This window comes from Pristiophorus japonicus, chromosome 19 (assembly GCF_044704955.1).
Source record: "Pristiophorus japonicus isolate sPriJap1 chromosome 19, sPriJap1.hap1, whole genome shotgun sequence".
NCBI classification, from domain to species: Eukaryota; Metazoa; Chordata; class Chondrichthyes; family Pristiophoridae; genus Pristiophorus; species Pristiophorus japonicus.
Window position 1 is genome coordinate 71,624,255 of NC_091995.1, and position 14,196 is coordinate 71,638,450.

Genomic DNA, 14,196 nt, shown 5'->3' on the forward strand with positions numbered 1-14,196 from the left:
TCCCTCAACCAACATCACTAAAAACAGATTATTTGGTTACTTATCTAATTGCTGTTTGTGGGACCTTGCTGTGTACAAATTGGCTGCCACATTTCCCCAGATTACAACAGAGATTACAACAGTGACTACACTCCAAACGTACTTAATTGACTGTGACGCGCTGCGAGCGTCCTGCGGATGTGAATGGCGCTATACAAATGCACGTTCTCTCCGTTGAAAGGATCTTTATAGTACGATCCTCCCTGAGGTCTGATACTCTTTAAAGGGCTTCTGTTAGTGAGACACATGAATTCTAGCGGAGGGATTGAGAAACGTATCTTTATGTTTCTGATCACATGTCTCTCTTTTTCAGGTCTTGCCTTCACCAGAGATTTAAGGATCAATCTGGTGAGTTTTCTACTAATGTCTACTAATGTGACTAATTGATGCATCGCTCCCTTCCATTTTACACCTGGAGTGACAGCTCTCTCCGGTGGATGTAAAAGATCCCACAGCCACCATTCAAATACCCCTTTCACCAGGGTCGGACAGGATTCTGTCTCGGTCCAAACCTGAATTGACACAGCTCCTGGTCCTTTAAAAGACGGCATAGGGGTGTTACCATGGCACGGCGCTGATACAAATACATCATATTTGTTATGTAGCAAGGGAGGTGACTTTGATGTGACTTCAGGAGCTTTACAAGATTCAACCACATCGCCAAGGCAAATCCAGAACACTCCTTCAAGCTAACCGAGACAGTCAGATCGGGAGGGGATGTGGGGGGGGGGGGGTGCTTAGTTTCAAACTGAAGGCAATTTGAACACTGGCATCATGTTGGCTGGATATATAGCTGAGGCACAGAATTCTCTCTCGAACTATTCAGAACGTAGGAACAGGAGGAGACCTTTCAGCCCCTCGAGCCTATTCCACCATTCAGTGAGACCCTGGTTGCTCTGTATCTAACTCCGTCTACCCGCCTGGGTTCCCTAACCCTTAATACCCTCACCCAACACAAATCTATTAATCTCAGTTCTGAAATTTTGAATTGACTCCCGGCCTCAACAGCATTTTGGGGGGGTGGCGGGGGGGGGGGGGGGGGGGGGGGCGTAGAGGGTTCCAGATTCCCACTGCCCTTTGTGTGAAGAAGTGCTTCCTGACATCACCTCTGAACGGCCTGGCTCTAATTTTAAGGTTCCCCCCCTTGTTTTAGACTCCTCCACCGGAGGAAATGGTTTCTCTCTTATCTATCCAATCAACTCCTTTAAACACCTCAATTCGATCGCCCCTTAATCTTCTATACTCGCGGGAATACAAGCCTAGTCTATGCAACCTGCCCTCACAATTGAACCCTTTTAGCCCCAGAATCATTCTGGTGAATCTGCTCTGCTCCCTCTCCAGGGCCGGTATATCCTTCCTTGAACGCAGTTCTCCAGATGGGGTCTGACCAGAGCCATAACTGTGGCATAACTTCCACCCTTTGTATTGCAGCCCTCTTGAGACAAAGGCCAGCATTCCATGAGTCTTTTTCATTACTTGTTGTACCTATGCACTAGCTTTTGGTGATTTCTGCACTTGGACCCATAAATGTCTCTACCCTTCCCCAGTTCCCAGCTTCTCACCATTTAGAAAATACTCTGATCGATCTTGCTGAGGGCCGAAGTGGATGACATCGCACTTCCCCACATTGAACTGCATCTGCCACAGCTTTGCCCACTCACTGAATCTCTCGATGTCCCCTTTGCAACTTTCTGCTCCCATCTACACTATTCACCGTGTCACCTAACTTGGTGTCATCAGCACACTTGGATATCCAGCTCTCTTATTGTCAAGTCATTGATAAATATAGTGACAAGCTGAGGCCCCAGTACTGATCCCTGGAGGACACCACTAGTCACATTCTGTGCCCATTATCAACTTTCCCGTTAAGCTGTGCGGCCAGGCAGCTGACTGGAGGTCCCGCGCAGCCTGTTTTAAATGGGAGGAGGCTGGGAGGGGCGGTCGCAGGCCTGCAAGGTATGCCAGACCACCCGACGAGGTTCCCTCATCAGTCTTTAATCACCCTCGCTTGTACTCGCCCAATAGGGCTATGCCCCTGTTGAAAAACAGTCTAATCAGATGAGAACAGTCAGTAAAACCAGAATTTAACGGTGTTTTGTTTGTTAAATCCCACCAAGCCCACTCCTGTGAGGATCACCATCGACCAGTGTCTGGAGTTTCAGAAGAGGATCACAGCAGCCGTGCTCCTTATTGGGTAAGTGCATCACCCCGCCCCCAGCCCTGTCTGTTTTCCTAGTGTCAGCAGTGGCTCAGTGGGCAGCGCTCTCGCCTCTCAGCCACAGGGCGTGGGTTCAGAGACTTGAGCACAGAATCTAAGCCGGCACCCCCAATGCAGTACTGAGGGAGTGCCGCACGGATCGGAGAGGCAGTACTGAAGGAGTGCTGCACTGTCAGAGGTTAAACCAAGACCCCGTTTGCTCTCAGCTGGACGTAAAAGTTCCCAAGGCACTATTCTGAAGAAGAGCAGGGGAGTTATCCCTGGTGTCTTGGGGGCCAATATTTATCCCTCAGTCAACATCAATAAAAAAAAAACCCAGATAATCTGGTCATTATCACATTACTGTTTATGGGAGCTTGCTATGCCCAAATCGGTTGCCACGCTTATTACATTACAACACTGACTACACTTCAAAAGTACTTCATTGGCTATAAAGCGCTTTGGGACTTCTTGAGGTCATGAACTGCGCTATATAAATGCAAGTCCTTTTTTCTTTCTTTTTCTGTTGATTGTGCAAGTTCTCAGTGTTGGCTGGGAGAGAGGAAATATGAGTGGAGGACCCCGGGTTTTAGACATGAGTGGACAGGGTTCTGAATATAGCCGTTCACCTCTGCCGACCTTTTATTAAGTGAGTGGTGAAGGTGCTGGGCCAATCCCCAAACTTCTGGACTCCACGATCAAGGTTCCCTGCTCCAGGAATCCCGCGCAGTCGGCATTGCTGATGTTACAGTACACAAACCGTGCCTGCGTGATATTTGGAATGGCCTTAAAGGTGCCGTGCGGCATCAAACAAAATTACAGGGAACATTGCCGTGACACTTGGGAGGTGAGGTACCTCAAAGTAAATGAGGCCAAGTTTGCGTTTAACGGTTTACAGTTTGTCAGGGGAAGGAATATCGTGAGGGAGGGAGCTTGTAATGTATTTGCTTCATGGGTTCTTTGCTTAAGAATTCATCGCAACACATTGCTATTAAGAATTAGTTGGTTTATTAACAAAGGTTTAACAATCACACTACACATTACCAGTTCATCCAGTAGGCTCACAACTACATACCTCATCGTGGATCCCCTATACCCAACTGGCTGGGGTTTTATTGAGTCTTGTAAACGTCACGTGACTGGCTAAGCCATTCACAATGCAATAGCTCTACAACTATTTTAAGTAGAACTTTAAATGGGAACTATAACCGACAGATTAACAAATAACCATTTTTGAACATTAAATGGTCAAATCAAAATTTGGTTGCCGGGGGTGATGATGCACTCCAGTCCCTCCGGTGCCCACCTCTCGCGGAAGGCCGCGAGCGTACCGGTGGACACTGCGTGCTCCATCTCCAGGGACACCCTGGCTCGGAGCAATAGCTCGACAACTCTTTTGATTGTAAACAAATTAACCAATTAAATCAAGTGCCCCCTTAAAGGGGGGAACACGCCAAACATTTTTGAAGTGCCCTTTTTTGTGGGGGTTTTTTTGTGGGTTTTTTAGGGCACCGAGAGGCAAATGATACAAGTGGCCCCTGACTAGGGGGACACTAAAATCCGGCATTAAAACAAATTAAACTTTAAAACATATAAAATCAAACTAAAATTTGGTTGCCGGGGGTAACGATGCACTCCAGTCCCTCCGGCGCCCACCTCTCGCGGAAGGCATTGAGTGTACCGGTGGACACCGCGTGCGCCATCTCCAGAGACACCCTGGCTCGGAGCAACAGCTCTACAAACCTGTGAGCACACTCACAGGTGCATACGTTACAGGAGGTGGAGAGTTGTAAAGCGTTACAGTCTGGGGGCAGAGTAAATATGCTCTGACTCTTGATCGCGACACTGAAGATGTAGGGAGCTTGCTGAGGAGGTGGGAAGTAACCCAAAGCGAAGGCACAAGAGCGAATTGGGGCTCCCTCTCCCTTCCCTCGACTAAAGCACTTGGTCTGTGTTCAGTGCCTTCCCCGATCACTCGGCGACGATCGGGACTCGTGGAATCACTGGTGAACCCACAGCCCTTTATTGATCCAGTGTAGCACAACTCTTGAGCAACCACACAGTGAGCTTTATCAAACAGTGGGTCACTTTAAGTTTATCTTTAACAGAGCTAACTTCCGCCCCGCCCATGGCTCCACCAGGAAGGCTCCGGGTTCAACTTCTGGCCTGTGCTGTTAGCTGATCTGCGGGTGGTGTTGTGGACAGCACAGTTAGCCTCAGTGCCCCTGGGATGGGGCAGGGAAAATCATTCAGGGGTCCCGTACCTGAATCCTTGCCTTCTCCTGGGAACTACTTGAGCACATAGATCCAGGCTGATACGCCAGTGCAGTGCTGAGAGAGTGCTGCACTGTCGGAGGTGCCGTCTTTCGGAGGAGACGTTAAACCAAGGCCCCGTCTGCCCTCTCGGGTTGACGTAAAAGATCCCACGGCACTATTTCAAAGATCCCCGGTGTCCTGACCAATATTTCTCCCTCAATCAACATCACTAAAACAGATTATCTGGTCATTATCACATTGCTGCCTGTGGGAGCTTGCTGTGCGCAAATTGGCTGCCGCCTTTCCTACATTACAACAGTGACTGCACTCCAAACGCACTACATTGGCTGTAAAGCGCTTTGAGACGTCTAGTGGTCGTGAAAGGCGCTATATAAATCCAAGTCTTTTTTTTCCTTTTGTGTGAAGGCGTCCAATGACAGGTTTGAGCTGGGGTGTGATAGTCGCCAGTGTCGGACAGCCTGCTGGTTCACACATGAAGAATGGCCAATTGAGTGGGGCATTGGAGGGGCTGTGTGGTAGGGGAGATTGATCACAATTCGCCTCGCACCCCCGTCCACCCCCCTGCTCACTAGGTGATCAGACGTAATGTGTTTCAGCAGTAGGTGCCTCTGAGGCACATGTATAGGATGACACGGAGACCGATCCTGCTGGTCGGTGCAGGGGTATTTCTGGGGTGACAGAACAGTTCTTCACCCCGCGGTTTCACCAAATCGGCAGGCTGATAAGAAGATGCCAGTGACCCTGTGATACTGTGTTTTTCAGTGCGAAGGAAGGACTGTGGAAGGGAGAGAAGTGGAGTCCTGATCAGCCGCCGTTTAGTCTCTTACTGGAGGGATACCGGACTCTCTCAAAGCAGGTACACGAGGTGTCTCAGATCAGGGTTTGAATTACATCTCTCTCCATCAGGGCCTTTTAAAAATGGGAGTCACTCCATCAGGACCTCTTTGAAATAGGGTGCAACTCAATAAGGTACCTTTAAAGGGCGAGGCTGATCTACATTCTAGAATATTGGAGAAACCAGCCCCTGTTTCCGCCCCCAAGGACTTGAGCACAAAAAATCTCCAGTGCAGTTCTGGGGGAGCGCTGCACTGTCGGAGTTGCTGTCTTTCGGATGAGACATTAAACCGAGGTCCCGTCTGCTCTCTTCAAATGGATGTAAAAGATCCCATGGCACTATTTCGAAGAACAACAGGAGAGTTATCAGGTCCAGGGATTTTATCCGATTTTAGTCCCATTATCTTACTGAGTACCACCTCCTTAGTGATTGTGATAAGTTCCTCCCCCCCCTAGAACCCCTTGACTATCCACTGTTGGGATATTGTTAGTGTCCTGTACCGTAAAGACTGATACAAAATATTTGTTCAGCGTTTCTGCCATCTCCATGTTCCCCATTACTAATTCCCCGGTCTCGACCTCTGAGGGACCAACATTTACTTTAGCCACTCTTTTTCTATTTATATACCTATAGAAACTTCTTGCTATCTATTTTTATATTTCATGCTAGTTTACTTTCATAGTCTATCTTCCCTTAATCATTTTTTTAGTCATTCTTTATTGGCTTTTAAAAGCTTCCCAATCTTCTGTCCTTCCACTAGTTTTGGCCACTTTGCCCTTGTTTTTAATTGGATACCGTCCTTTGTTTCTTTAGTTAGCCACGGATGGCTATCTTTTCTTTTACACCCTTTTCCTCCTCACTGGAATATATTTTTCTTGAGAGTTATGAAATATCTCCTTAAACACCACTGTTCATCAACCGTCTGACACTTTAATATATTTTCCCAGTCCACTTTGGCCAACTCTGCCCTCATACCTTTGTGGTCTCCTTTATTTAAGCTTGGTACGCTGGTTTGAGATCCAACTTTCTCGGCCTCCATCTTAAATCTCAGTTCTCTTTATTCAAAGCTGTTTTCTCATGGACTCATCCTGTTCTCACTATCTGGCCTATTCCATGCTGAGATTTCTGCTGTGATCCCAACATCTATCCATTCTGCTACATCCCTTTTCCTTCGTATTTGATATTTTTCCTGAGATTTGTGGGGGCATGGTCTAGTCTAATTTTCAACCTGAGTTAGGTTGGTGGAAATTGTGAACCATTTTCTGTAACGTGGCACTGTATATTTTAATATTTGCCTGCTGACAGAGCCCTGGGGGAAAGTCAGTTCTGACAGGGACATTAATACAGATACTAACTCATAGCGGATGTCATTGTGAACTTCTTGGTGAGTTTGAATGACAACCAATCAGTGAGTTGGCCCTAGTTCTGTTTTGGGACACATCCCAGGGAGGAAATTACCCCGTTTAAGGTTCGTGACCACCTCTAATGGGGCAGTAAGGCCTTTCCACCCAGGGACAGGCGGCAGGGCCAACCCATCCGGAATTGCCCCCCAGGCCGGGGGCAGCAGGCACGGGTTTCTGCCGCGCCCCGTGTTTCCGCGCCAATCTCTTACTGCTCGGCGCCGATCCCCTTTTCTGCCCCGTGAGGGGGAATTGCCCCGCGAGAGCGCAGCCACCACTGGTCAGTGCTCCCGACAGCTCCGCCCGGCGGGAAGCTGCTGGTGGCTGGGCGGCGCGTCCGCCCTTAAAGGGGAGGGCGCACCGCCGCTGCCGCCATTTTGTTTTAATTGACGGCCGCCTCCTCAGTCGGCCCGACAGTGGCAACCGTTGGCCCGGCCGAAACCCTCCCCGGTGGCCCAGTGGGCTCCACATCGGCCTCGCAGCGTCCCGTCCCTTTAAGTGACAGGGAGGGACGTTACGAAGCATCAGCGCGACACGGCACGTCCTCGTCGCACTGACGTCATCACCGCCCCACTCCCTCGCAAACCCGTTCCTACACCGCCTCAAACAGCGCCCCAAAGCGCTGGGAGGCGCTGTCAGAGTTAAAGAGCCCAATTTTCCGGCTTTTCCCCCTAACTCCTGCCGGGCGGTAAATTTCCGGCTAATTCAAAGTGCCCTCCCCAGTTTCCCGCTGAGGACAATTTCGGCCCCCTCCCATCTTTTCCATCCTCCTTGAATCGCTCAGTGTTATCAGCCACAAGTAATTTGATGCATTCCTGATCGGTCACTGCTGCTGCTGGTGACCTGACTGGTCCCAGGCTATAATTCCCTCATCTTTTCCCAAAATACGGGAACCAGAAGGTGCCACAGAGCTGCTAGACTGGGTTCTTCAATGACACATGGGATGTTAATTGGGCCCATGGAGACACCATTGCTTAGGAACAGCAGAGTGCAGCTAATCATTCTAAATTCACTGTCAAACAACGGGTCTGTGCCACCAATTAGGCGTTAAAAACACCTAATCTAAACGTAAACATTATATACTGAAACCGCCTAAACTTATACAGCAGAATACAACTCTCTCACTTCCCCTCTCTTGTGTGCAACCCTCTCTATTCATAAGAACATATGCGTCCCCTCGAGCCTGCTCCGCCATTCAGTAAGATCATGGCTGATCTGATCATGGACTTGGCTCACTTCCCCGCCCGCTCCCCATAACCCCTTATCCCCTTATCATTTAAGAAACTGTCTATTTCTGTCTTAAATTTATTCAATGTCCCAGCTTCCACAGCTCTCTGAGGCAGCGAATTCCACAGATTTACAACCCTCTGAGAGAAGAAATGTCTCCTCATCTCAGTTCTAAGATCATGCCCTCTAGTTCGAGTCTCCCCCATCAGTGAAAACATCCTCTCTGCAACCACCTTGTCAAGCCCCCTCATAATCTTATACGTTTTGATAAGATCACCTCTCATTCTTCTGAATTCCAATGAGTAGAGGCCCAACCTACTCAACCTTTCCTCATAAGTCAAGCCCTTCATCCCTGGAATCAACCTGGTGAACCTTCTCTGAACTGCCTCCAAAGCAAGTATGTCCTTTTGTAAATATGGAAACAAAAACTGCATGCAGTACTCCAGGTGTGGCCTCACCAATACCCTGTATACCTATAGCAAGACTTCTCTGCTTTTATACTCCATCTCCTTTGCAATAAAGGCCAAGATACCATTGGCCTTCCTGATCACTTGCTGTACCTGCATACTATCCTTTTGTGTTTCATGCACAAGTACCCCTAGGTCCCGCTGTACTGCGGCACTTTGCAATCTTTCTCCATTTAAATAATAACTTGCTCTTTGATTTTTTCTGCCAAAGTGCATGACCTCACACTTTCCAACATTATACTCCATCCGCCAAATTTTTGCCCACTCACTTAGCCTGTCTCTGTCCTGTGTCACCCAGCTGTACCTCAGTACCACTTCCCTCGACCCCTCCATGGTCTCTGATTTGTCAAACAGCTTGTCCGACATCCAGTACTGGAAATTTCCTCCAATTGAATATTGGGAAGGCCGAAGCCATTGTTTTCGGTCCTAGCCTCTGACTCCATCCCTCTTCCCAACCTCTGTGTCTGAGGCTAAACCCAACTGTTCGCAATCTTGGTGTCATATTTGACCCTGAAATGAGCTTCCGACTACATATCAGCAGCATAACTAAGACTGCCTATTTCCACCTCCGTAACATCACCCGTCTCCGCCCCTGCCTCAGCTCATCCGCTGCTGAAGTCCTCATCCATGCTTTTGTTACCTCTAGACTTGACTATTCCAACACACTCCTGACTGACCTCCCACATTCTACCCTACATAAATTAGAGGTAATCTAAAACTGATTGCCTGTGTCCAAACTCGCACCAAGTCCCGCTCACCCATCACTGACCTACATTGGCTCCCAGTTAAGCAACGCCTCAATTTCAAAATTCTCATCCAATTTTGCAAATCCCTCCATGGCCTCGCCCCTCCCTACCTCTGTAATCTCTTTCCTACAGTTTGCGCACATACAGAGGCTGAACTCCAGGACATAGTCTACGTATTTACTGAGGTGTACAAAAGCATGGGCCTTAAGCTAAACATCCGTAAGACAAAGGTCCTCCACCAGCCTCTCCTCGCCGCACAGCACTTCCCCCCCAGTCTTCAAGATCCACGGCCCTGGACCACTTCCCATATCTCGGGAGCCTCCTATCAACAAGAGCAGGCATCGACGACGCGATCCAACACCACCTCCAGTGCGCCAGTGCAGCCTTCAGCCGCCTGAGGAAAAGAGTGTTTGAAGACCAGGCCCTCAAAACTGCCACCAAGCTCATGGTCTACAGGGCTGTAGTAATACCCGCCCTCCTGTATGGCTCAGAGACATGGACCATGTACAGTAGACACCTGAAGTCACTGAAAAAATCTCACCAACGATGTCTCCGCAAGATCCTACAAATCCCCTGGGAGGACAGACACACCAACATCAGCGTCCTCGTCCAGGCTAACATCCCCAGCATTGAAGCACTGATCACACTCGATCAGCTTCACTGGGCAGGCCACATTGTCCGCAGGTCAGACACGAGACTCCCAAAGCAAGTGCTCTACTCAGAGCTCCTTCACGGCAAACGAGCCAAAGGTGGGCAGAGGAAACATTACAAGGACACCCTCAAAACCTCATCCCCACCGACACCTGGGAGTCCCTGGCCAAAGACCGTCCTAAGTGGAGGAAGTCCATCCAGGAGGGCGCTGAGCACCTCGAGTCTCAACACCGAGAGCATGCAGAAATCAAGCGCAGGCAGCGGAAAGAGCGTGCGGCAAACCAGTCCCACCCACCGCTTCCCTCAACCACTGTCTGCCCCACCTGTGACAGAGTCTGTGGCTCTCGTATTGGACTGTTCAGCCACCGAAGAACTCACTTCAGGAGTGGAAACAAGTCTTCCTCGATCCCGAGGGACTGCCTATGAATCTCCTTCAGCCCTACAACAACCTGAGTTGTCTACGCTCCTCAAATTCTGCACTCTTGAGCATTCCTGATTATAATCGTTCAACCGTTGGCGGCCTAGGCCCCAAGCTCTGGGACTCCCTCCCTAAACCTCTCCGCCTCGCTTTCCTTCTTCAAGACGCTCCTTAAAACCTACCTCTTTGACCAAGCTTTCGGTCAACTGCTAATTTCTCCTTATGCGGCTCGGTGTCAATTTTTTTATCTCATAACACTCCTGTGAAGCACCTTGGGACGTTTCACTACGTAAAAGGCGCTATATAAATACAAGTTGATATTGTATCACTCTCTCTCTGTTTCTATGTGTGTTTCTCTCTCCCTCTCTCTGTTCCTGTGTGTGTTTCTCTCTCCCTCTCTGTTTCTATGTGTGTTTCTCTCTCCCTCTCTCTGTTCCTGTGTGTGTTTCTCTCTCCCTCTCTCTCTGTTCCTGTGTGTGTTTCTCTCTCCCTCTCTCTCTGTTCCTGTGTGTGTTTCTCCCTCTCTCTCTGTTCCTGTGTGTGTTTCTCTCTCCCTCTCTCTCTGTTCCTGTGTGTGTTTCCCTCTCCCTCTCTCTCTGTTCCTGTGTGTGTTTCTCTCTCCCTCTCTCTCTGTTCCTGTGTGTGTTTCTCTCTCCCTCTCTCTCTGTTCCTGTGTGTGTTTCTCCCTCTCTCTCTGTTCCTGTGTGTGTTTCTCTCTCCCTCTCTCTCTGTTCCTGTGTGTGTTTCCCTCTCCCTCTCTCTCTGTTCCTGTGTGTATTTCTCTCTCCCTCTCTCTCTGTTCCTGTGTGTATTTCTCTCTCCCTCTCTCTCTGTTCCTGTGTGTGTTTCTCTCTCTCTCTCTCTCTGTTCCTGTGTGTGTTTCTCTCTCTCTGTTTCTGTGTGTGTTTTTCTCTCTCTCTCTCCCTCTCTCTGTTCCTGTGTGTTTCTCTCCCTCTCTGTGTTTCTGTGTGTGTTACTCTCTCTCTCCCTCTCTCTGTTCCTGTGTGTGTTTCTCTCTCTCTGTTCCTTGTGTGTGTGTCTCTCTCTCTATCTCTCTCTCTCTCTTTGTGTCCCTGTGTGTTTCTCTCTCTCCCGCTCTCTGTTCCTGTGTGTGTTACTCTCTCTCTCTCTGTTCCTTGTGTGTGTGTCTCTCTCTCTCTAGCTCTCTCTCTCTTTGTATCCCTGTGTGTTTCTCTCTCTCCCGCTCTCTGTTCCTGTGTGTGTTACTCTCTCTCTCTCTCTGTTCCTGTGTGTGTGTGTCTCTCTCTCTGTCCCTGTGTGTATTACTCTCTCTCTCTCTGTTCCTGTGTGTGTTACTCTCTCTCTCTTTCTCTCTGTTCCTGTCTGTGTTTCTCTCTCTCTGTTCCTGTGTGTGTTTCTCTCTCTCTCTCTCTGTTTCTGTGTGTGTTTCTCTCTCCCTCTCTCTGTTCCTGTGTGTGTTTCTCTCTCTCTCCCTCTCTCTGTTCCTGTGTGTGTTTCTCTCTCTCTCTGTTCCTGTGTGTGTTACTCTCTCTCTCTTTCTCTCTGTTCCTGTCTGTGTTTCTCTCTCTCTGTTCCTGTGTGTGTTTCTCTCTCTCTCTCTCTGTTCCTTGTGTGTGTGTCTCTCTCTCTCTAGCTCTCTCTCTCTTTGTATCCCTGTGTGTTTCTCTCTCTCCCGCTCTCTGTTCCTGTGTGTGTTACTCTCTCTCTCTCTCTGTTCCTGTGTGTGTGTGTCTCTCTCTCTGTCCCTGTGTGTATTACTCTCTCTCTCTCTGTTCCTGTGTGTGTTACTCTCTCTCTCTTTCTCTCTGTTACTGTCTGTGTTTCTCTCTCTCTGTTCCTGTGTGTGTTTCTCTCTCTCTCTGTTTCTGTGTGTGTTTCTCTCTCCCTCTTTCTGTTCCTGTGTGTGTTTCTCTCTCTCTCCCTCTCTCTGTTCCTGTGTGTGTTTCTCTCTCTCTCTGTTCCTGTGTGTGTTTCTCTCTCGCTCTGTTCTATGTGTGTTTCTCTCTCTCTCTCTGTTCCTGTGTGTGTTTCTCTCTCCCTCTCTCTCTGTTCCTGTGTGTGTTTTTCTCTCTCTCTCTCTCTTTCTATGTGTGTTTCTCTCTCTCTCTCTGTTTCTGTGTGTTTCTCTCTCTCTCTCTCCCTCTCTCTGTTCCTGTGTGTTTCTATCTCTCTCTCTCTGTTCCTGTGTGTTTCTCTCTCTCTCTCTGTTCCTGTGTGTATTACTCTCTCTCTCTCTCCCTCTCTCTGTTCCTGTGTGTGTTTCTCTTTCTCTCTCTGTTCCTTGTGTGTGTCTCTCTCTCTGTATCTCTCTCTCTCTCTCTGTGTCCCTGTGTGTTTCTCTCTCTCCCGCTCTCTGTTCCTGTGTGTGTTACTCTCTCTCTCTCTGTTCTTGTGTGTGTGTCTCTCTCTCTGTCCCTATGTGTGTTACTGTCTCACTCTTCCCTTCTCTGTTCCTGTGTGTGTTACTCTCTCACTTTCCCTTCTCTCTATTGTGTGTGTAACTCTGCTATCCTCACTCTCCTCACATCTCTCTCTCGCTCTTTATTTTCCACAGTTCCGATTGGAGAGAGTTGAGGGAAATCATCATGTCCACATGAATGAGCCGGAGCGAGTTGCCGGAATCGTCAGCGAATTCCTCAGGAAGGACATCACCTCCAAACTATGAGGGTAGAATGTGGGCGGGCTGTGCCCGGCACTGGTTAAAGAGAGGGGAACAAGAGAAGGGTCTCCTTACCCAGTAACTGGCAACAAGAGAGCAGTTGCCAGTCCACTCGGAGTACGGCTGGTGCCTGGCCAGTAAATAACCAGCGTAACTACATGTTAACCGGGAATATTAATGGTGGTTATGTTAAATGTATTGCTGGTTTGGATTGAGATGCAAAGATGATTACTTGTTTACTAACTGGAGGGTGCTGGGTTGCTGAAACAGGTCACAGCAGGTTAATTGTAAACAGAAAAGAATGTGTAATCTGAGCAAAATGCTGGGAGGTTGCCTGCTAGACAGCACTAGATATTAATGCACTGTAATCTAACAACCCATTGCAGGGGCCTAGCTGCACTGGATTAACTGCACTCAGATTAACATCTGGATTTTGTCTATAAATGCCAATCTCTTAATCAAATAAAGGATCAGTTTGTATATTTACATAGAATCACATCGAATTTACAACACAGAAACAGGCCATTCTGCCCAACTGGTCTGTGCTGGCATTTTGCACAACTTCCCAGCCTAAACCTTGCCTGTTTCAGCTGTGGATCAGTGGGCAGCACTCTCGCCTCTGAGTCAGAAGGTTGTGGGTTCAAGTCCCACTCCAGGGATTTGAGCATAAAAATCTAGGCTGACACGACAGTGTAGTGCTGAGGGAGTGCTGCACTGTTGGAGGTGCCGTCTTTCAGATTAAATGTTAAACCGAGGCTCAGTGGATGTAAAAGATCTCATGGCACTATTTCGAAGACGAGCAGGGGAGTTATCCCGGTGTCCTTGGGCCAATATTTATCCCTCAATCAACATAGCAAAAAAACAGATTATCTGGTCATTATCACATTGCTGTTTGTGGGAGCTTGCTGTGCACAAATTGACTGCCGTGTTTCCTACATTACAACAATGACTACACTCCAAAAAGTACTTCATTGGCTGTAAAGCGCTTTGAGAGAGTCGTGAAAGGCGCAATATAAATGCAAGTCTTCTTTCTTTCTGTGAAGTCCTCGTGGCCCAGAGCGAGAATGTGCGTCTGTCGGCCCCACAGACAGGGAGAGTCCCAGGTTGTGTGCCCAACGGTTAGGCAGGCAAGAGGCAGAATAGTGACCAGTGCCCGTGGAGCAGTCCCACCGAGCGAGAGTCAACGTAATTGGAGACGATGGGGAGAGCCTTGGGAGAGAAAATAAATCGACAAATGTTATTTCTACAGCGCCGTTAATGTAGGAAACGTTCCAGGCGCTTCACAGGAGAGACTGAGC

The 14,196-nt window shown here is 48.6% G+C and overlaps 1 protein-coding gene across 3 annotated transcripts in view; it reads left to right on the forward strand.

Annotated features, from left to right (window-relative positions):
- serhl (serine hydrolase like) overlaps positions 1-13,384 on the forward strand; it is a 72,497-nt gene extending 59,113 nt beyond the window's left edge. For all 3 annotated transcript variants that reach the window (XM_070861569.1, XM_070861570.1, XM_070861571.1), the window contains 4 exons: positions 353-387; positions 2,157-2,233; positions 5,276-5,369; positions 12,794-13,384. In XM_070861569.1, coding sequence (XP_070717670.1) covers positions 353-387; positions 2,157-2,233; positions 5,276-5,369; positions 12,794-12,904 — 317 coding nt within the window. In that variant the 3' untranslated portion in view covers positions 12,905-13,384. The remainder of the gene's footprint in view (positions 1-352; positions 388-2,156; positions 2,234-5,275; positions 5,370-12,793) is intronic.
- The last annotated feature ends 812 nt before the right edge of the window (positions 13,385-14,196 follow it).